This window comes from Zalophus californianus, chromosome 7 (genome assembly GCF_009762305.2).
Source record: "Zalophus californianus isolate mZalCal1 chromosome 7, mZalCal1.pri.v2, whole genome shotgun sequence".
Taxonomy (NCBI): Eukaryota; Metazoa; Chordata; class Mammalia; order Carnivora; family Otariidae; genus Zalophus; species Zalophus californianus.
In genome coordinates this window covers 72,930,772-72,954,666 of record NC_045601.1, presented here as the reverse complement: position 1 = coordinate 72,954,666, position 23,895 = coordinate 72,930,772, and the positions used below count along the sequence as shown (strand labels likewise).

Below are 23,895 nucleotides of genomic sequence, written 5' to 3'. Positions count from 1 at the left end.
CCAGTCCCCCAACAACACAGTTCAAATTCCAATTACCACATTGTGTTTATTAACTGGTAACTATATAAAGCACAAACTTTAGTGCTAGTTCTTCCATCCACAAATCACTACGTAATGAGAAGAGAATGAAGCCAGTCCACAGAAAGAAAAAGGAAATGAAGAAAGTATCAGTTGTATTTTAAATCTAGGTTCTATGTGCCTCTGAGGCCTACCTACACTCCAGTTCCTTCTACACTTAAGTAACCTTCCACTGATTCCACTCTTTGCCAAACCTAGTGTGGGTTTAGTTTCTGTCATCTACCACTAAGAGTCTTAAGTAATACCCTGGAGGCAATGAAGAATTTTTTTTTTTTTTTAAGATTTTAAGAATTTTAGGGACGCCTGGGTGGCTCAGTTGATTAAGTGTCTGCCTTCGGCTCAGGTCATGATCCCAGGGTCCTGGGATCGAGTCCTGCATCAGGCTCCCTGCTCCGGGGAGCCTGCTTCTCCCTCTGCCTCTGCATTTCTCTCTCATGAATAAATAAATAAAATCTTAAAAAAAAGATTTTAGGAATTTTAGAAGGTTTTTAAGATTTTATTTATTTATTTGACAGAGAGAGAGGGAACACAAGCAGGGGGTGTGGGAGAGGGAGAAGCAGGCTTCCTGCTGAGCAGGGAGCCCAGTGTGGGGCTCAACCCCAGGACCCTGGGATCATGACCTGAGCCAAAGGCAGATGCTTAACAACTGAGCCACCCAGGCTCCCAGGAATTTTAGAAGTTTTAAGGACAGTAATATTGCTAGACTTTATAATCAAAAGACCACTCTGGCTGCAATATGGAGAAGAGCCTAAACTAGAAACATGCAGACTAATTAGAAAGCTGAAATAATCTACCAGAGTCAAAGGATAGCCTATACAAGGGAAGAGACTTAGAGGTAAAAAGCTGATTGTCTTGAAACATTTAGGAGGAAGAATTAAGAGGACTAAGTTGTTGATTAATGTGAGCAGAAGCGATAGGTAAGAAATCAGTTCTCTTTGGGCACACTATAAATTTCAAGTATCTTAAAACATGGCATGCAATTGGGGAGCCTGGGTAGCTCAGTTGGTTGAGAATCTGCCTCTTTTAGCTCAGATCATGATCTCAGGGTCCTGGGCGGGACAGAGCCTGGAGTCAGGCTCTTCACTCAGTGTCTGCTGAAGATTCTCTCTCTCTCCCTCCCGCTCTACCCCTTCTCACGCTCGCTCGCTCTCCCTCTCTCTCTCTCTAAAATAAATAAATCTTAAAAAAATGGCAAACAGAAATGTTTCATGAGCAATTAAATACTGGGTAGTTTAAATCTCTGCAGAGAATATGAACTAAGGAAAAAAGTTTGGGGATTATCACACAAAGATCACTGAAGTCACGGGAATAAATGAAATGACCAGGGAGGAGCTGCAGAATGCAAAAAGAAGAGGCGTTTAAGAAATAAGCAGAGCAAGAGAAATTTATAAAGGAATCTATTAATTAGAAGAGCTGTGAGAAAAAAAAAAGAATCAAGTCATAGGGGCGCCTGGGTGGCTTGGTCAGTTAAACATGTGCCTTCAGCTCAGGTCATGATCCCAGGGTCCTGGGATGGAGGCCCGCATCAGACTCCCTGCTCAATGAAGAGCCTGCTTCTCCCTCTCCCTCTGTCTCTCCACACCCCCCCCCCAGTTATGCCCTCTCTTTCTCTCTCCGTATCTCAAATAAATAAATAAAATATTTTTTTAAGATTTTATTTATTTCTTTGAAAAAGATTTTATTTATTTGACAGAGAGAGAGAGAGACAGCAAGAGAGGGAACACAAGCGGGGGAGTGGGAGAGGGAGAAGCAGGCTTCCCGCTGAGCAGGGAGCCAGACGCAGGGCTTGATCCCAGGACTGTGACCTGAGCCAAAGGCAGATGTTTAACAACTGAGCCACCCACGTGCCCCAAATAAATAAAATATTTAAAAAAAAAATCAAGTCATAAAGGTTGTCAAGGTAAAAAAAAAAATTTCAACAGGGATGAAGTAGTTAACATGATCAAATATTTTAAAATTTAAGTAAGAGAATGAGAAGTTTTAGCAACAAAAAAAGGCACTAATGAACCGGCAAAAGCAGTTAGTAGAATGCCAAAGGAATGCAGTGTATTAAAGAGTGAAATGAAAATAAAAAAGTGAAATTGGGGGATGCCTAGGTGGCTCAGTCAGTTAAGCATCAGACTCGGTTTTGGCTCAGGTCATGATCTCAGGGTCATGAAATCGAGTGTCAGGCTTTGCACTCAGCAGGGAGTCTGCTTGAGATTCTCTTTTTCCCTCTCTCTGCCCCTCCCCCACTAAAAGAAGTGAATTGGTAAATGTGGATAATTCTCTTTTTAAAGGAACAGCAGGCTAAGGTTGTGCCTGGAGAGAGATAATGACTGAAAATGTTTAGTAAAACCTAATCATATTCAAAGGTTGACAGGATAGAAGGAGATAAGAGAAAGAGACATAGGAGAAGAGCTAATTGAGTTAATAATGTCCTAGAGAAGACAGCAGTAGTTGGGATTCAGAGCCTAAACAGAAGAAATAGTTATGAGAGGGAGAGATAACTCTTTCCAAATACCAGAGAGTAACCATAAATGGATGAGAATGCACTTAACCTGTAGATTCAGTAGTGAGGATTAAAAGCAGTATGATGTCCTTTAAGTGAAACGGGAAATGCTGAGAAAGGCAAACGTGGCAATATCAGAAGTTCTAGCAGACTGGGGAAGTTTTGAAAGAGCTGCTGGGCAGAAGTAAAGAAAAGAGTATTCTGAGGAACTGCTGGGGAGTTAGATTTACAGGTTTGGGATTTTCTCTAGCATCATTCAGTAACCAGGATATAAACACTAAAAAAGCAAGCAGCATCACTGATCCAAGATTTGAATTTTGTCAGGTGAGTGCAATAGAAGGGAGTTAAGGATACTGGCAATAGAGTAGTTGAAGTGATGGACCATGGATTCTAAGCTAGACCAACTCTAAACTGCATAGGAAAGTAAAAACAAAAGAGAAGAAATAGAAAGAAAAGGAGTCAGGAGGCTGAGAAGTCAAGGAGCAGGTACAGTGTGACTGACTGAGAGAAGCAGCCGGTCAGCAAGTGGGATACTTGCTTTTTAAGATTTCAGAGGTAGAGCTCTTTCTAGTGATAACAAGAGGTACCATATGTTGATCCAAGTGGGAAGCTAAAGAGGAATCACCTCACAATAGAATATTTATTTGGTGGGTTATTCACACAAGCACTGAAGTCACCTAGAATGATGACAGGATTTAAAATGGAGAGAAAGTCTGTAAGCCACAAAACAAAATCATCTATAGATGAGCACAAATGACCTGGAGATTGATATCAATGAGAAAACAGACAAATGGCATATGTTTCAAAGGAGTAAAGGACTTCTGCTTCCTTGACAGAATGACTGGTACCAGACTTGCCCTCCCACCATAAACAACTATAAAACAGGATGGCTCAGCCAGTTAAGTGGCTGCCTTCAGCTCAGGTCATGATCCCAGCGTCCTGGGATTGGGCCCCACATTGGGCTCCCTGCTCAGCCGGAACCCTGCCCTGCTTGTGCTCTCACACACACTCTCTCTCTCTCTGATTGAAAACAAACAAACAAAAAAACAAATGCAGTAACTATCTCCAGGCACCGGACAATAGGGAATACAGGACTATAATCTTTAAGAGAAAGGAAGCACACAATTGAGTTCCACATCCATCCCAGTTCTCTGACTGATGACAATTTACCAAGTGCAGTATGGAATAGAAAGGATTACAGAAGACCTGGGAGTTCAGAATTGGGAAATATACAGCACCAAGTAGTAAGAAGAGGTGAAGATGGATTAGAGGTGCTTACCTATTACAGACAGTGACCAAGTAAATATAAAAGCTGTGAGGCAAAGGCTGAGGCACCAAACCAGATGAATTGCCTGGTCTTATTGTTGCGTGCAGAACAAAATAAAAACCCCTTAAACCTTTACGGTCCCTTTTGATCTGTCCGGTTCACTTTTCTACCCTTATTTCTTCCCATTCCTTTTTTTTTTTTTTTTTTTTTAATAATCTCTACACCAAGCATGGGGCTTGAACTCACAACTCGCATGCTCTAATAACTAAGCCAGCCAGGCACCTCTCTTCTCATTCCTGTATACAAAACTTCACTCCAACCAAAATAGCATACTTGACATCAAGCTTTTAAAAAAAACTTTATACTTAGAAACTAACTCAAATTACAGAGGTATTTCAGAGAGGAAATTATCAAATTCCTATTCACAGCTGCTTACCAAAATTCATTTTGACCCAGACAGACATGACTCAGAATTCAGAATTTTTAGGATTTTTGAACAGTTATATAGCACATATTTCATACATAATTTAACACTCCCAATGAGATCTAATGCAGCACTCCATAATTAGATATTAACATTTCTGCAGCAAAACATAAAAGCAATAAGAAATAAACAAATCAGAAATAAAGACTATAAACAGGGGCACCTGGGTGGCTCAGTTAAACATCTGCCTTCAGCTCGGGTCATGATCTCAGCGTCCTGGGATTGAGCCCCACATCAGGCTCTCTGCTCAGTGGGGAACCTGCTTCTCCCTCTCCCTCTGCCTGCCACTCCCCCTGCTTGTGCTCTCTCTTTCTCTCTGTCAAATAAATAAATAAAATCCTAAAAAAGAAAGACTATAAATAGTCTTATGTCTATTCAGGTCAGGTTTTGTCATCAAATATAATCGGTACAAACTTAGCGGAAAAGTTACTTCTTCAGAGCTTTTGGTTTCAGAATTGCACATTAGGAATTATAGACCTATAGATCAAATAACAGACCTTAGACTGAATGACAATAAATACTACATGCAATACATGTGGGCTTTAACTAAGGCAAGCAATAACTAAGGTATTATTTAAGAAGAAAATCTATATCCTTAAATGCATTAATCCAGTGGTTCTCAACCAAGGGTGTTTTGCCCCACAGGTGGTATTTGGCAGTATATGCAGACATTTTTGATTGTCACTGTGGAGGGGGGAAAGGGAAAGTGCACTATTGACATCAAGTGGCTTGAGACCAAGACTGCTGCTGCTAAATATCCTACAATGCACAGGCCAGCACCTCACAACAAAAAATTATCTAACCCAAATTATCAATAGTGCTGAGGATGAGAAACCCTGCATCAATCAGAGACAAATACTAAAACCAGGAAGCTAAGCATTCAGCAAGTTGGAGGAAAAAACAGGATCCAAACACATAAAAAGGAAGGAAACAATAAAGAATAGAAATCAATAAAGCAAACAACAATAACAAATATAAGCTTGGTTTTTGAAAAATTAATAAAATAAGCAAAGCTCTAATTGGATTTATCCTTCTTTTCCAATTTGAGCTGTACTTTACTGTAGCTAAATAGACCTAACAGGCGAAGTAAAGCAATTCTAGAAGAAAAAAAAAGAGAGAAAGAATTCAAATTTTAAAATATACAAGGAATGAAAAAATGAGAAAATCATCATGTTGCAACCTATAATGAAGTAACTCTTTCAGGGAATAAATAAATGGTAAAAAAAAGAAGTTTGTTGGGCAAAGTATTAGCTGTCAGTACCCAAATCCACAAAAAGTAAGGCAACTCCATCTTATGTGGAATTATCCTCTCATGTGATACAATAAGATGAACAGAGCATCTTCAAAGTATTCTTGCATACACACAAAAATTTAAATCTAATCAAATTTATAAATCGAACACCCTGTCTACAAAAAATATGCAGGTAAGGATAAAAAAATCAAGACACCATGAGGAAACTAACAGCTAAAGTGTGAACAAATGACCCAGTTTCTTCAAGTCAATGGTGGGGAGAGGGGAGAGAAGCAGGTAAGGAGGAATGTTCTAGATCCAGCTAAACAAACTATGGCTTGTGGGCCAAATGCCACCTGCTTTGGTATGGCTCTCAAGCTAAGAGAGGTTTTTACATTTCTTAAGGGTTCTTTGAAAAGAAAAAAAAAAAAAAGAATATGGGACAGAGCCTGATGCAGCCCAAAAGTCTAAAATACTTACTATCTGACACTTTATAGAAAAATTTTTGCAAACTCTTACTCTAAATTATAAGAGATTTACAAAAGCTTAAGAGATGTAGCTCCCACATACAATGAGCGGACCTATTTTAGATCCTGATTAGTATAGATATACTACAAATTTTTACACAATTAGGAAAATTTGATTATGGACTTGTTATTAGATGATATTAACCAACTACTGTTAATTTTTTAAGGTTATGGCTTTGTGTAGAAGTGATTTTTAAAATGGAGGAAGATTAGATATTTTTCAAACATGCAAAATATTGATGGTTGTTGAGGCTGAGTGATGGGTGCTTGGAAGTTCCTTGTACTCTCTTTTTTCTATGCATGCTTGGAAATTTTCATAATCAAAAGCTAATAAAAAAGACAAGGTTTTAGCAAGACAGATCAAGGAATAAAAGAAAAAGAGAATACAAATATACAAAATACAGAATGAAGAAGAAATAATGACAGCTAAAACTGAAATGAAAAATTAAACTATGAACAACTAGATCATAAACTGGATAACCTACAGAACATAAATTTTTGGAAAAAGACAAAAATGCTACAAATTAGTAAGTGAAGAACTAGATAACTTATATAGACCAATTATCATTACAGGAATTAAAATAGTAATCAGAGACATGGCTGAAGGAAAAAAAAAAAAGACCCTGGCCCAAATGGTTTTACCAAACTGTAATGAGATAGATAATCCCTATCCTATATAGATGACTTCAGGAAAAAAAAAAAAAGAGAGAGAGAGAGAAAGCTGCTAATTTAAAAGGACTAATATAATTTTAATTCTGAAATCAGATAAAGACAATATAAGAAAATCATTAGGTCTATTTTACTTATGAAATACTAAGTAAAATATTAGTTAACTAAAACCAGCAGCATATCATAAAATAAAAAATAATACATCATAAGAAAGGCATGTTTTTAAATAGTTCATTATCTTTAAATCTACACCACCATAGACTAAAGGAGAAAAAAAAAATCAAAACAATGATACCTCTTGATCTAACAATGAGTTCACAGGGAACCAGAGAGGGAAAAGAACATACCCACAACACTACAGACTATAAAAACTCCACAGAGGCGCCTGGGTGGCTCAGTCGTTAAGCGTCTGCCTTCAGCTCAGGTCATGATCTCAGGGTCCTGGGATCCAGCCCCGCACGGGGGCTCCCTGCTCAGCTGGAAGCCTGCTCCTCCCTCTCCCACTCTGCCTGCTTGTGTTCCCTCTCTCAATGTCTCTCTCTCTCTCAAATAAATAATATCTTAAAAAAATAAAATAAAATAAAAAACTCCACAGAACATATGGCCCACTTTCTTCAACAAATAAATTGCAAGGTTAAAACAAAGTGGGATGTATGGGGAGGGGAGGGAACTTTCAAATTAAAAGACCATATTTGGATCTTAATTTGATTAACTGTAAAAAGCCGTTTACAAATGATTCATTATGGATAGAGAATAGAAACATCATAAAGCATGTGAAAATATAGTAAAATGTTAATGGTAAAATCTAGGCAGTACATAACTGGTCATTTATTGTAAATTCATACACTGATGTATGCTTAAAAATTTTTTTATCATAAAATGATGGGGGGAATTCTAGCAAATTCAGGGAAATCTGACCATTGAATGGATATTTGATGATGTTAAGAAATTACCTTTTTTTGATGTGAAGTGGTATTATGGCTATGGAAGAAAAAAAGGACTTATCTGTTAAGAGACACATACTGGAATTTTTAATGTTTATAGATAAAATATGTCATGCGGGATTTGCTTCAAAATAATTGAGGGGGGGTGATATTTGACCTGAGCTGATAGTTTTTTAAGCTTGGTGACAGATACTTAACAGGTTTCATTATACAATTCTATTTTTATTTTATGTATGTTTACAATATTCCATAATAAACTCTTTTTAAATGAATAAAAAGCGATTAAAGACAAAAGAACAGATCTGAATGAATGGAGAGTTTATGTTCATGGATGAAACCTTTAAAAATAGTAAAGATATAAATTCTACCCAGATTAATTCACAAATTAATAATACTGTGGTGGTATTAAATATGACTGCAAATTCTTTGACACTCTTCACATCAAAAACAGGAATGTTATTTCCTCCCCCTTGAATAGGGGTAGCCCTAATAACACTACAACTAAGAGAATGTAGCAGAAGTGAAGCTATCTAACCTCCAAAACTAGGTCATAAAATGGATATGGTTTCCGGCAGGCTCCCTTTCTCAGGATGCTCACCTTTGTAAGCCAGCACCATGTTGGGGAAAAAAGCCACACATAAAGGCCATATGTACAGGTTCTGGCCTATAGTCCTTCTGAGATCACAGCCAACAACCAGCATCAACTGTCACATACATGAATGAAGAAGCCAACAATTACTATTCTAGCCCCCTGCCTCATGGTGCCCAGCTGATGATGCACAGTGAATAGAAATTAGCTGTACCTACCAACTCCTGCCCAAATTACAGTTCTGTGAGCAAATAAGATGTTGTTGTTGACTTAAACCACAAATTTTGGGGATGGTTTGTTATGTGACAATACATAAACAACCAGAAACTACAATCAAAATTCCAGCTCAATCTTTTGAGAAATTTAATATGTTCATTCTAAAATGTATAGGGAAAATAAAGGTTTATTTACTTATTTATTTTTAGATTTATTTACTTAGTTGAGAGAGAGAGTGCACACACAAGCACACAGAGGGAGAAGCAGACTCCCCACTGAGCAGGAAGCCTGACGCGGGATTGATCCCAGGACGCTGGGATCATGACCTGAGCTGAAGGCAGACACTTAACCTACTGAGCCACCCCGGTGTCCCGAAAATAAAGGTTTAAAAAGAGCTACACCAACTTTGGATAAGAAGGGCCAAGAGTGAGAATTTGTCCTAGCAGATATAAAACCACACTGTGAAACACAACACTACTGTAAAAAAAAAAAAAAATCTGGTACTGTTATAGGAAGAGAAAAATAAAGAGAAGAAACAGAACTTAGAAGTTTGGGAACAAAATATATGATATCCTAGAGTCTGTCTGTCTGGGTTCAAATTCTGGCTATGACACAATGCAAATCACCTGCTCTGAGTCTTGTTTGGTCCTCTATAAAATGAGGTAATAATAATACCTAACTCAAAGTTGTTACAATGATTAAATAAGATCACAAATGTGCTTAGAATAGCTTGTCACATACTAAGTTATAAGTGTATGTAAGCAAGTTGTGGTACTTTAAAAAATAAAGAATCATCAGTGAAGTAAAAAGACAACCTATGGATGAAATGCAAAAAAAATATTTGCAAACCATATATGTGATAAGGAGTTCATATCCAAAATACATAAAGAATTCACACAACTCGGGACAACCTTGCACTTCAACAGGAAGAAGCCTACTTTAGTACTCCAGCAAGGGGAAGAAATTTTTCTTGCACAGCAACAAGCCCAGCCAATAAGAATATACCACAACTCAGGCAATGAGAAACCACCACCACCCTGCATTGTCCCTTTCTTCCAATGGACTTTTATTCAAAACAGACCCTCCCATCTTCCTCCTTTTCTCTATTAAATTACATTCCTCTCCTTTGATCTTCAGGCTTATCTCTGGCTTCCCATAGCAATTGCCCATTGCTCTACTATTCCTGAATAAACCCATTTTGCTGGTTAAAAAAGGGAAAAAAAAAAAGTGTGCAGAGGGCCTAAATACACATTTCTCCAAAGAAGTTATATGAAATACCAACAGGTACATGAAAAGATGTTCAACATCATCACAGTCATTCGGAAGATGCAAATTAAAACCATAATGAGATATCACCTCACACCTGTTAGAATGGCCACCATCAAAAAGACAAGAGATTGGGGTGCCTGTGTGGCTCAGTTGATTAAGCATATGCCTTTGGCTCAGGTCATGATCCCAGGATCAAGTCCCGCATCCGGCTCTCTGCTCAGCAGAGAGCCTGCTTCTCCCTCTCCCTGCTGCTCCCCCTGTTTGTGAGCGCTCTCTCTCTCTCTCTCTCTGTCAAATAAATAAATAAAATCTTTTTTAAAAAAATTAAAAATATTTTTAAAAAAGACAGGAAATAACAAATGCTGGTATGGATGTGGAGAAAAGAGAACCCTTTTGTGCTATTGGTGGAATGTGAACTGATACAGCCACTATGGAAAACAGTTTGGAGGATTTCAAAAAAGTTAAAAATAAAACTACTATATAATTCAGCAATTCCAGAAGCTGTGGTGTGTGTGTATATATATACACACACAAAAGAATATTATTCAGCCATAAAAAATGAGGAAATCCTACCATTTGGGACAACATGGACGGACCTTAAAGGCATTATGCTAAGTGAAATAAGTCAAATAGAGAAAATAAAAATAGTGCATGATCTCACTTATATGTAAAATCTTAAGGAAAAAAACTCACAGAAAAAGAGATCAGATTTGTCGTTACAAGAGGTGGAGCATAGGGGAGAGGAAATTGCAGGAAGGTGGTCAAGGTACAAACTTCCAAGAAGATTAAGTACTAGGGATGTAATGTACAACATGATGACTATAGCTAACAATTAAGTTACAATCAACTAATTAAAACTACAATGAGCTACCTCTACTCACTAAAACGACTAAATTAAACCTACAGACAATATCAGACTTAACAGTCAAATGTTTTGGCAGGAGTGTAAATTAGTACAACCACTTTGGAAAACTATCTGGCAGTATCTACTTCAGTTAAACAAACACATACACTATGACTAAGCATTTCTATCCAGGGGCATCTACCCAAAAGAAAGAAATCTATCAAAAGAAATATATATAACAATATTCATAGCAGCATTATTCATAATAGCTAAAAACTGTAAACAAGTCAAATGCCCTTCAACAGAAGAATGGATAAACAAAGTATGTCATATTCCCAGTGGAATACTGCACAATAACAAAAGAGACTGAAGTCCTGACATACACAACAATATGGACAAATCTCAAAAGAGTTGAGAGAAAAAAAAAAGAAAAGAAAAAGAAACTAGATACAAGAGGACCATATAATTCCATTTATATGAAATTCAAAAACAAGCAAAACTGATCAATGGTAACTGAGGTTACTGACAAGGGAGTCTACCGGGGTGCTAGAATAAATGAGACAAAAATAACTGCTAACATTTAATAAGAGTATGTTCTACGTCCTGAGCACCATTCAAAACACTTTCGATGTATTAACCCTTTAATCATCAAAATAATCATATAATATGGGTACTAGTATTATCCCCCATTTTACAGATAACAGCACCATGACAGATAAAAGTTAGATTGCTTATCCAAAGCCACATAACTGATTAATGGGGGAGGCAGAATAAAATCCTTACATTGAAGTTCAGATTCAAAACTTTCAACCACAACAATAAATTGCCTCAATAATCAAAGAAAACTCTTAATACTACACCTGGGCCAAACAAAACACTCACAAAGTGTTAGCTATTATTACTATTACCATTATTATTACTAGCATGTAACTTAAAACATTCCTTATTATAACACTGAAATATTCAACACTACCATTAGTAAATGTATCTATGCTCCTTGCTTTCCCTAACAATACTGTAACAGTGATTTCACAAATAATTTGAAATATATAAAGCATGTTACTCTATTCATCCCACAAATCATTTATAATAACCAAAGCTTATAGCTATTTATCTTTCCACAGATAAGATTCATAATCTTGGGGCACCTGGGTGGCTCAGTCAGTTAAGAGTCTGCCTTAGGCTCAGGACACAATCCCAGAGTCCTGGGATCGAGCCCCGCATCAGGCTCCCTACTCAGTGGGGAGCCTACTTCTCCCTCTTCTCCCTGCTCTTGCTCTCTCTATCTCTGTTGCTATCTCTGTCTCTCTCAAATAAATAAAAAAAATCTTTAAAAAAAAATTCATGATCTTTTTTTTTTAAAGATTTTATTTATTTATTTTACAGAGAGAGACACAGCGAGAGAGGGAACACAAGTAGGGGAGTGGGAGAGGGAGAAGCAGGCTCCCCACCGAGCAGGGAGCCCGATGTGGGGCTCGATCCCAGGACCCTGGGATCATGACCCGAGCCGAAGGCAGACGCCCAACGACTGAGCCACCCAGGCGCCTGAAAAGATTCATGATCTTAATTCATTTTGAAAGAAAAATTTATATACTAAATAATACCTTGAAAGAGCTTTATGATTTAAAGTTTCAAGACTATAAGAGAAAAAATTAATCTCAGGGGTGCCTGGCTGGCTCAGTCGATAGAGCATGTGACTCTTGACCTCAGGATCATGAGTTCAAGCCCCACAATGGATGTAGAGCCTACTTAAAATAAAATTAAAAAAAATTTTTTTTAATAATTTTGAAAAAGACTATTATTCTAAGTTTAACCATATAGAAGGAAAGCTCCAAATCTCCATACTAACCAGGAAGGATTTTAAATTGAAAATTTCTTTTAAAGTTATTTCTAAAAACTGTTGAAATGCCTGTGTAGAAGTCATTTAGTTTTTTTTTAAGATTTTATTTATTTATTTGACAGAGAGAGACAGCGAGGGAGGGAACACAAGCAGGGAGAGTGGGAGACGGAAAAGCAGGTTTCCCACCAAGCAGGGAGCCTGATGCGGGGCTCGATTCCAGGTCCCCCGGGATCATGACCTGAGCTGAAGGCAGACACTTAATGACTGAGCCACCCAGGCGCTCCAAAATCATTTAAGATTTTTTTTTTAAGTAATCTCTACATCCAACGTGGGGTTCAAACTCACAACCTCAAGATCACGAGTCGCATGTTCTTCTGACTTGAGTCAGCCAGGTGCCCCAAGAAATCACTTATTGATGGTATACATTAAGCCTATCTTCTCATTTCAAATTTCATCATTATACCCCTAATATTATTATATATATACATGTTTTTCTTAAATTTCTGAATAAATGTGCCTCATATTCCCCACTCCCAGAAGGGACCACATTTTCTTATATAACAATCTTCCAGAGATAGACAAAGCATACATAAACATACGTCTTTGTATGTACATATGAATGTACACACATATTCTAAAGAAAATCACACAATACACTGAAAAACACACTATATATACTCTGTCGATAGCGACAGCAAGAGCAATAGCAAGAGCAGAAACACAAGTAGGGAGAGTGGGAGAGGGAGAAGCAGGCTTCCCGCCAAGCAGGGAGCCCAAGTGGGACTCGATCCCAGCACCCTGGGATCATGACCTGAGCCAAAGGCAGACGCCTAACAACTAAGCCACCCAGGTGCCCCTAACCATTCTTTTCATCAAGACAGTTCTATCATGGTTAAGGTCACTTTTGCTGCTTTCAACAGTAACAAAAAAAATACCAAAAAATGTATGCAAAAACAATTTCACTCATAAACCCAACCACTCAGAGATAACATTTATGTATTACATCCTTCTTTCTTTGCATAATACAAATAAAGATACAGGGTAGAGATCAGATGGCATCCTATGACTTCTTAACAACAAAGAACACTATATGCTATAATTAAGTAGGCGACCTCAGAAATCTAGTTCAACCTGATCTTGCATGTCCTACCTTGGACGCCTAAACTGACCCATCTACCAAAGGAGATAGGTTAAGAATTCCTGGACAAAACTTACTAATCCCAGAACGTTTACCTATCTTTCATACTAAAGTTATTCATCTAGCTTAGAATACCTTTCAGATGACAGAAAGCAAGTATTTAATAACTCATTTCCACTCTGTTAAGGATTCCCCTTCCTCCATATTCCTAAAATCAAACACCTTACTATCACAATCAAAGCACATTTTCCAGTAAAATATCAATTGCTACTTAAACCTAATACATTAACCCAGAGTCAACTAACAAGAAAGCAAAATGGGTAGGGAAAAAATTCAACTCCAACAGTCACAGGAAATGGTTACCTTAGAGCAAAATTAAATCACCAAATTCCTGGCGAATGCTTTCCCATTCCTATCCTCAGGGATCAACTACCCCAAAATTAAGAGTAGAGATGGTTTCATGTTCAAAACATTATCATGCAGATGCCGTTGCTGACAAGTGTCTCAGACTCCTTTCCACCAAGAGCAATTTGGAAATAATCTTAAGGAAAAGTTCTCCTCTGCTACCTATTTCATCGTTACCATTTCTGGAAATAGCTAATTGAAGGAAATCAAATTTATTTCAGGGACAGAACCTTCCCATTTCAAAATGTCAACTGAATTTATCAATTTCAACTTTCAATCTTTCCTTTTGGAATATTCTAGAGATATTGAGACAGGTACTATTTTGCTTTCTGACTTCCAACAAATCTTTACGATCATCCATTTTAACCAACCACCCTCTGGGAAAAGCTTCGGCAACAAGACTGTGTGTGAGGGCACCTGGGTGGCTCAGTCAGTTAAGGTCGGCCTTCAGCTCAGGTCACGATCCCAGAGTTCTGGGATGGAGCCCCGTATGGGGCTCCCTGCTCAGTGGGGAGTTTGCTCTCCCTCTTCCTCCACCCCTCCCCCTGCTCCTGCGCGCTAATAAAATCTTTAGTAATAAAAAATAAGACTGTGAGTCCTTCAGCTGAAGACTGTGTGCGTGTGTGTACTTCAGTTGTAAAAGTGTGCTTGGGCTGCGAGATCGTGTGCATGTGTGCACACACGTGTGCATGCTTCGACTGCATGATTGTGCTTGCGCGCGCTTCAGCTCTAAGACTGTGAGCATGTATGTGCTTCAGTTGTAAGATTGTACGTGTGTGTGCACGCACTCTTCAGCTGTAAGCGCGTATGCACCCTGCGGCTGTTAAGATTGTGTGTCCGTGTGCGCCCTTCAGCTGTGAGTGTGGGTGTGCATGTGTGCGTGCTTCAGCTCTAAAACTGTGTGTGTGAGCTTCCGCTGTAAGACTATGCGTGCTGTGTGTGTGCGCGCGCCCCTGGGCTTGAGACCGTGTGTGTGCGTGTGTGCACTTCAACTCTAAGACTGAGCGTGCGTGTGCGTCCTTTGGCTGTAAGACTGTGCGTGCGTGTGCGTGCGCGCCCTTCGGCTGAGACCGTGTGTGTGGGTGTGTGCACTTCAGCTGTAAGACCGTGAGCGTGCGTGTGCGCCCTTTGGCTGTAAGACTGTGTGCCTGTGCGTGCAGTGTGTGCGCATGCGTGTGTTGAAAACGAGGGGAGTCCGCCTAAAACCGGGGCCGCTACAAGACCTGGAACCCTCCTTCGTCAGCTGACCGGACCGCCCCTGCAAGGTCTCAAATTGGGATGCACATACAGATTTCACTCCTCTGAAAAACAGCGATGATGGAGCCCCAGGTTTAAGGAACAGGTAAAAAGTAGGTAAGAATCGGGGCCAGGTGTCTCAGGAGACCCGGCCTCAGGAAAGGGGGCACTGGAACGCACTCCACCCCCGCTCGCACTTCCGGGCCCGGACGCTCCGCCCAGCTCCCCAAGGCCGCTGTTCCCAAGGCCTCGCAGCCGGCCGCACACGCCACAGCGGCGCAGCCCCGGGCGGTCTCCACACGGTGAAGTAACACGGGCCCCCGTCCGCAGCCTCGCAGAGCAGCCGCTCGCCAGCTCCGCGCTGCGGCGTTACCTGTTGAGGAGCAGGGAGGCGACGCTGAGGCAGAGCAGCAGGAAGCAGAACAGCGGGTACTGGCGGCAGATCTCGCGTCCCACGTCCAGCCGCAGCCGCTGCTTCAGCTTCTCCCCCATCGTCCTCACCCAGGACACCATCTCCGTTGGTGTGACTGAAGCTCTGCTACAGACTGAGGTCGAGGCCACCCCCATCAACCTCTCGCGTCTCAGCCCCGCCGGCCGGGCAGCTACCCACACAGCCGCGGACCGGCGGACTGTCCGCAGGCTGCTGTCGCCCAAGGCCCCGCCCAAGGCCCCGCCGCGCGTGCGCGGCCCCCGCCCCCTCCCCCTCCCCTCTCGCTCTCCTCCCGCGGCCGGCTGAGGGGACTGCAGCACGACGTGCCGGAGGTCACTACCCCCTGCGAGGCCTAGCGCGTCGCCCCGCTCCGCCCTCTTGGCCAGGGTCGCGCGCCGTCCCCTACGAGGGGCCGGACTCCACTGGCGAGTAGCCTTTTTCGGAAATCAGGGGGAAGCTGCAGCAGCCAGTAACCGCCTGTATCGCGGAGGAGAAAAGAAAGGCTGTGCCCGAGCACGGGAGAAACTACAGCCCCGCGCAGCCGCCGGGCCCTCCCTGCGGGACATCCAGAGCTCGCGGGGCCCGCTGGGGACTGTAGTCTTTGTGACGCGAGCCGGCGGAGGGATGGAGTGCGTGGTCGCGGCCCCCGCCACTCTCCACGCCTCCTGCTCTGCTCCGGATGGGGACAGGTCGAGCTTTACGCGACGCCCAAGGGAGAGAACAGGGGGACGACTCTGAGTCCTTAATTGGCGGGGGGGGGGGGGGGCGGCGGGTGAGTAAAACATCCCTGGAATACGGGAGTCAAACCCACCGGGCCGCCACCCCTGCGAGAGCGTATTCTGCGCGCTCAGGGGAAAGGTAGAGCTCAGGTCACCACGGCCTCGCGTGGCCTAATCAAAATCCCAAGCGTTTGGACAAGGCAAGTTGGCAAGTTAGGTTAAATCCCTTTTGCCTCGCGGAGCTTTCGCTTAAGTCATCCCATTTCTGAATATTAATTTCCTATTTTCCGCTACTCTCAGAAATGCAGGAAGACATCGTAACATTTATTTAGGCGGCGCGCTAAACACTTTCATTTAACCTCCACACCTCATGATGGAGGTACTCTTGATTTTCCCAATTCACAGCTAGATTACTGAGACGTAAAGGAACTTGCTCAGAATCCTACAGCTAGCAAAACCGGGATTTGAAGTAGTTCTAACCCCAGAGCCGGCACGTCATTTTTATTTCCTTAAGATCTTACCCTCCAAAGTGCAGAACAGATATGTTCAGAAATTAGGGTTTTTTTTAAATGGTGCATGTACGCTTTCATGAATATTTTCCCATGTTATTATGAATACACAGATCTTCAGTGATGCATTATTTTCCTTCAGAATGTACCGTCTTTAAACTATTCTATTAATGCTATTTAATTTCACTGACATTATAATGATTATTAACATTTTCTATCATAAATTTAGACACATTTCTAATCATTTTTTTAGGATCAACATCAATACAGTTACTTGATCAAAGGGTAAGAACAAGATACTGTCAAATTTCTTCCTACAATGGTTTAACAATTCCACAGTGGTATATAACATTTCACTGGTCCTCATCATTAGGTATTGTCTAAACTAACATCACAAATACACTCATGCTGTACCATTTCTGATTAAACCATTTAAAATACTGTGTAACATCACTGGAAAACTTAGTGATTTTTTTTAATGTTTTAAGGTACACAATTAAATATTTAGTATACTGATTTAACTTTTGCAGCCTTTTTTAAATCGTCTTTAAATTAATCTAGAACCCCTTGTTTATATGAACATTCTAGAGCACACTAAAGTATAAAAGGTCATATGTTGAACTAATCTACATGTATCAAGGGCCTACTATGTACTTGAGTAATACTAGGGCAAGTTACTGTATTAAACTTTTCTGTGAAGTTATACTGCCAATCCATTTTGTTTAAATATTTTATTTCCTTAAAGGCTTGTTCTGAAATTACTGTTCAACTTTGCACTGAGAACCAGTACATTTCAAAGATAAAACGTTTCCTGTTCAAATTAGACATCTTTAGACATCCAACTTAGACTTTTTCCCATATGAGTTTCTCAGTAGGGGCAATTAGAATAATTTAAATTTTCATATTATTATTATGCTTAGAAATGGGAAAAACAAAAATAAATTTCTTCTATGAAAAGCTATTTAAAATCCACACCTAAAACAAGAAAAAAAATTTACTGTTGATACAGACCTCGTCAAATAAAATAACTTTTTACTTTACTAGATGTTTTCTCCTTAACCTTATGGTCTAGTATCTACTTTAACACATACACAGAGCTTGAAGTTTTTTTTCAAAAACTTGTATAAAGTTTTGAACTTCAAGCAGGGATAGTGCCTGTTAAATGGAAAGTGCCTGCTAAATGTCTTTATACAATGCTTAATACAAAACTTTTCTTAAATTATTGTTATGAATCTATGAATGTGATAAAAGCAGCCAAACCAATTACCTTTGTTTGGATAATAACCCAAAATGACAGGGATAAGGGATATCCACAATCAATCCTGATTCTGAAACCAGCTCCACCTTCTACTAGCAGTATTTCATTGAGCAAAGTTAACTTGATCTACCTCAACCCCGGCATCCTCAACCCTAAAACAGAGATCTCTCTTCAGAAGTTTGAGAGATTAAGTTGGGTGGAAAGTGCCTATTAAATGTCTTCATACAATGCTTAATACAAAATTTTTCTTAAATTATTGTATGAATCTATAAATGTGATAAAAGCAGACAAACCGATTACCTTTATTTGGATAATAACCTAAAATGACAATGACCTGAAATCACAGCTGATACCTAGTAAGAGATAGGTCCAAAGAGGTTCACTGCCTGCCCTTAAAGTTCTAGACCTGCAGTGTCCCATACAGTAGCCACTGACCATTATCTGGCTACTGAGCATTTAGAATGTGGCTAGTTTGAATAGACATGGGCTGTAAATGTAAAATACACAGCGGACTTCACACGGAAAGAATGTAAATTGTCTCAATTTTTAAAACAAAAAATGTTAGTGATTTTTCGAAATGAGCTAAAAAATATTAATCTTGTTTCTTATTTCTATAATGTGGCTACATTAATGTAATTTTACTATTAATATTTTTAAATTACTTAAGTGGTTTACATTATATTTCTACTGCACAGTGCTACTCCAGACTAATGTTAGCTGTGGAGAGCCAGTACAATTAAATGTGTAAATTTTAGATAAATGCCACAATTACTGTGTATGCCAGGGATACATTTTTCAAACTATAAAAAGTAAAAGATAGTTGATAATGCATTCATCTAAAGCGCTCAAACATCATACTACCATCCAATAAAAGCTCCATTATTTTAATGAATATTTATTGATTTAGCAAATATAAGGCACTGTACTAGATGTGGTGGCAGATACAATGATTTAGATGCATTTTTCTGACCTCCAAAGGCGTACAATCTAGTGGAGACATGTGACACATGAAAATGTATAATACAGGTCATGTTTATATATAAAGGCTGTAATAGTAATAGTTTTTTTTTTAATGATAAAAGATGGGAAAGAAAAATTTTCAACTAGTGGGGAACTGGGAAGACAGTAATTTAAGCAAAGACTAGGATTTATCTCTGCTTTCACTTAATTTTCACAAGTCACGCAGCAGTAGGCAATGTTAAGTATTTAAAATGCTTCTAATTAAACCTGATTCTCCCAACCCCACCAGCAAACTGCACAAATTGCTTCTATTGGTACAGGAGTTTGAAAAGATGGTGTTGAATACCTGAATCCCAGTAATTAGGCCTACTTAACTCTGATGACCCAGAATATACACGAAATTTTAACTGTTGAGGGCCATGATCTGCATGGCATAGTGGATCAGGAAAAGGATAGATGAATACATACACATTACCCTTAGGACCCATTTCATCTCCCTCTCAGATGCCTCCCATAATTTGGAACATTCTTTCCTGGAACAGGATTGGCATACCCAAACCTGCTTCCCCCCACTGTGTCCAAAACATCAAGGTTCACATTTTACCTTTTTGTGGCACTTGTAATGTTATTTTTAGTCTTTTTTAACGTTTATTTTAGAGACCAAGCATGAGTGGGAGGGACAGAGGGAAGGAAAATCTCAAGCAGACTCTGCACTGAGCATGGAGCCCAACATGGGGCTCGATCTCATGACCCTGAGATCATGACCTGAGCCAAAACCAAGAGTTAGATGCTTAACCACCTGCCACCCAAGCACCCCAGTCTTAACTTTACATTTCATAATGCCCTCTTCCCCCCACAACCTACCCTTATGTATCAACCTCCGGATATAACATCTGTTAAAGGAGCGGCTGAACTGTCTTAAGAAACATTACTTTCCTTGATTTTCAAAAAAGGAACTACAATGGAGAGTAATTCAAGGAAGAGCATTATGGGATTTTTACAGGTAGGATTTTGAGAAGTTAAAAATGCAGGAAGGCCTGAATGGCTCAGTTGAGCATTTGCCTCTGATTCAGGTCATGATCCCAGGGTCCTGGGAACGAGTCCCGCATCAGGCTCTTTGCTCAGCGGGGAGCCTGCTTCTCCGTCTGCCTGCTGCTTCCCCTGCTTGTGCGCTCGCTCTCTGATAAATTTTTTTTTTAAAAAGGCAGTTATTACTTTCATATTTACCCCCCCCTTTTTTTGTGTGGCCATGATGTAAAACCTCCAATGGGAAGATATGAAGGACTACAACTTTATAGAACCAGTGGCTCAAATAGATCCTGTCTGGGTAAAAGAGCTGTTTTGACCATAGAATTCTGGGAAGTCTCATTACACCTTAGCACCAAAAAATTGAAGCATTTTAATGTTTGTCATCTTATTTCTAAGACACGATGGAATAACCATCCTCTCAAACGTCACTTTCATGGAACTAGGTAGTTGGTCATAACTTCAGAAAATGTCAATTATTTCGTAACTGATTACAAACTGAAAATACACTCACCTGCCTGTTGATAAATATTAAAGACTGGAAAAGGCATTTTAATTCTAACACCAGCATTATATTGGATAAGATGGCCAATGTTTCTCTTGCCTACTTTTAAACTTACCCTTTAAACAAGTAAAACATTCCGCCTTATGTCTCGTATTTACAGAGACACTGGTTTCCTTTCATAAAAAGAAAAATGCTAACTGTATTCAGGTGTTTAAATAGAGCTTTCAATTGACTTCACTAACTTCTGAAAGTATTTTGGAAAGGCTTTGCCATCCTTCCCCTTACCTCTAGGTAGGCTATTCACTAAAATATAAAAACAAAAGCATTTTCAGATGGCACCTATAAACCACCATGCAACTAGGCTTGGTTCAGAATTGTGAAAATCACTAATATTGTTACTTCAATTCCAATTCTAGGAAGGTTGCTACCAAAGAATTAAAAATCAATTTTTATCTTCCCTAAAAGGAAGCCTTTCCTATTTTGGTAACCTGAGACTAGCTCTAAGAAAATAAACTTGGGGTGCCTGGCTGTCTCAGACAATAGAGTATGCAACTCACAATCTTGGATTTAAGTTTGAGCCCCACTTTGGGCATAGAGATTACTTAAAATGTTCTTTAAAAAGAAAAAGAAGAGGGACGCCTGGGTGGCTCAGTCAGTTAAGCAGCTGCCTTTGGCTCAGGTCATGATCCCAGGGTCCTGGGATGGAGTCCCACATCGGGCTCCTTGCTCAGCGGGGAGCCTGCTTCTCCCTCTGCCTGCCTCTCCCCCGCTTGTGTTCTCTCTCTCTCTGACAAATAAATAAATAAATAAAATCTTAAAAAAATAAATTTTAAAAACAGGAGAAAAGAAAAGAATACAGGGGCACCTGGGTGGCTCAGTCGTTTAAGCGTGTCTTCAGCTCAGCTCATGATCCCAGGGTCCTGGGATCAAGCCGCGCATCAAGCTCCTTGCTCAGCGGGGAGCCTGCTCCCCCTGCTTGTGCTGTCAAATAAATAAAATAAAAAAATACAGTATATCCAAGTAGAAAAGGTAATTTTGGAAGTATTTTTAAAATACTTTAAAATATATTGAAAGGCAGTTACCGTTTAAATTTAGATTTCTTTAAATTTATAGGTTTCACATAAACTTTAAAACAATTAAAATTTTTTAAAAATTTGAATTTTTAACACTATCATAAAGTCATTTGGTCTCTACTATTCAACTGTGTGAAGTTTGAAATATAGCCTTATTTATTCAGTGTAATTAAGAACTTGGTCCCATTATGTTCAGAGAGCAATTCTATTTCCAGTTAAAATAAAACAGATTAGCTTACTTTACTTCTTGGGGCTAAGAAGAAATCTCCAAGAAATATGTCTAAATGTAAGTAGTTCTTTTCATGTCTTGAGTTTTCAAAGATAGCACATCGTGTATTATTATTAAATTGGTTTAATCCTGTTTACATATTCACCCGTCAAATTTCAAAACTTCGTTTTTTTTCCCCAGTGTAAAGCAGCATGTTAAACTGTTACTGATCATGGTAGAGGATGGGAAATTGCAATTAACACATAGCCTGTTAACAATGAATTTGAAGAACAGCAGCACTAAATGAATATAATTTAAATAATCCTCAAGATTCTTCTTCTAATTACAAAGCATTCAAACATCAGACTTTTTTTAAAGATTTATTTATTTATTTGATAGCGAGCAAGAAGGGGGTGGGGGGAGGAGCAGAGGGAGAGAAATTCAAGCAGACTCCCCACTAAGCACAGATCCTGCCACAGGGCTCGATTCCAGGACCCTGAGATCACAACCTGAGCCAGAACCAAGTCACTCAACCCACTGTACCACCCAGACACCCCAAAACATGATTTCCAAATGTGGCCAGATGTTTTAAAACCATGGTTTTGCTCCTAAAGTTACCTTTAAGTAGAGGTTGGTAAATTTTTTTTTTTTTTAAAGATTTATTTGACAGAGAGAGACACAAGAGAGGAAACACAAGCAGGGGGAGTGGGAGAGGGAGAAGCAGGCTTCCCTTGGAGCAGGGAGCCCGATGCAGGGCTCGATCCCAGGACCCCGGGATCATGACCTGAGCTGAAGGCAGACGCTTAACGACTGAGCCACCCAGGAGCCCCAAGGTTGGTAAATTTAAACCCATAGCACAAGGAAGAAAAATTACCTAGTAGCCCTATTTAAACTCCAAAAAGCCAAAGGCAGGAGTTTTGTCTTGATGTTCTCCTAAGTGTGTATGTTCCTGAGGGATATTTTGTTGATAGTTTTAAGTACCTATAGCAAGAAGACTTTACTGTTTTGGCTGAAGTGGAGTTTTGTTTGAAGGGTTGGCTTGGGGGTGTAGAACGAAAAGTGAGCCAAAGATAGACAAGGCAAGCAGTTTATAGATACATATAATGAAAGGTAAGGATAGAAGGTTGAGCTGGAGCCAAATTACAAAATTTCAAATTACATAATTTTAAATTAGGTGGTTTACCATCTTATTTCTATTGGACAGTGCTGTTGTATACTCTAGATACAGATGTGGCAAGCGATTATAATTACATGTGCCACTTGTAAATGTGGTCTTTAAGAACCATTTAAGATACTCATTCAAAATAAATATGAAGTTCAGTCAGACCTAAACTTCCTAGAATGTCGGTTAGGACTTGGTGAGAGAGGACATTTCAGGCCTATTCAGTAATGGTAAATGATCAATGCAGCTGGATGTGAAAAGAGAAATTGACACAATCACTGACAGCAGAGCACTCTGTGTACAACAAACAGCTGAAATGCAGATCTGCACATAACACAGAAAATAATAAGCCTGGACAGTAAAACAGGAGTCCACATAGATGTGATATGAAGCTGTGAATGTAGATGAGATCAAGGAAACAAGTATAAATGAAGAAAAAGGGAAATGACAGGTAAGTACGAGGTGATCAGAGATTAAAGAACCTTACAAAACAAAAAAATTTCCCAAGAATTCAGTGTAACAACTCAGAGGTCAAAGCTTTTTAAAAAAATAATTTTCATATCAAGTTATGGATATCTTGTGAACAGCTCTTTAAAATAGAAGGGAGAGAAAAATCAATCTAAAAGGGTACCATTCCAAACCACCAAGCTACCTAGAAAAAAGTGCAATAAAATGCTTTATCCTGATGATGAAAAATGCAGGGTTTCTACTGGGGCAGGAGGGTGGGGGAGGCGATTTGCTGGTGCTATGGTGAACCCTTTTGCTATTTTGGATTATATGCTAGCCCTACAATTTTTAGAAAACATTTGAGCTATTA

The 23,895-nt window shown here is 39.5% G+C and overlaps 1 protein-coding gene across 5 annotated transcripts in view; it reads right to left on the bottom strand.

Moving 5' to 3' along the window:
* SNX14 (sorting nexin 14) overlaps positions 1-17,593 on the bottom strand; it is a 91,446-nt gene extending 73,853 nt beyond the window's left edge. For 2 of the 5 annotated variants that reach the window (XM_027601413.2, XM_027601417.2), the window contains exon 1: positions 15,602-17,591. In XM_027601413.2, the coding sequence (XP_027457214.1) occupies positions 15,602-15,795 (194 nt within the window). In that variant the 5' untranslated portion in view covers positions 15,796-17,591. Of the gene's footprint in view, positions 1-15,601 lie in introns of all 5 variants that reach the window. The other 3 variants (XM_027601415.2, XM_027601414.2, XM_027601416.2) reach the window with 3 other exon arrangements.
* Positions 17,594-23,895: the final 6,302 nt, after the last annotated feature.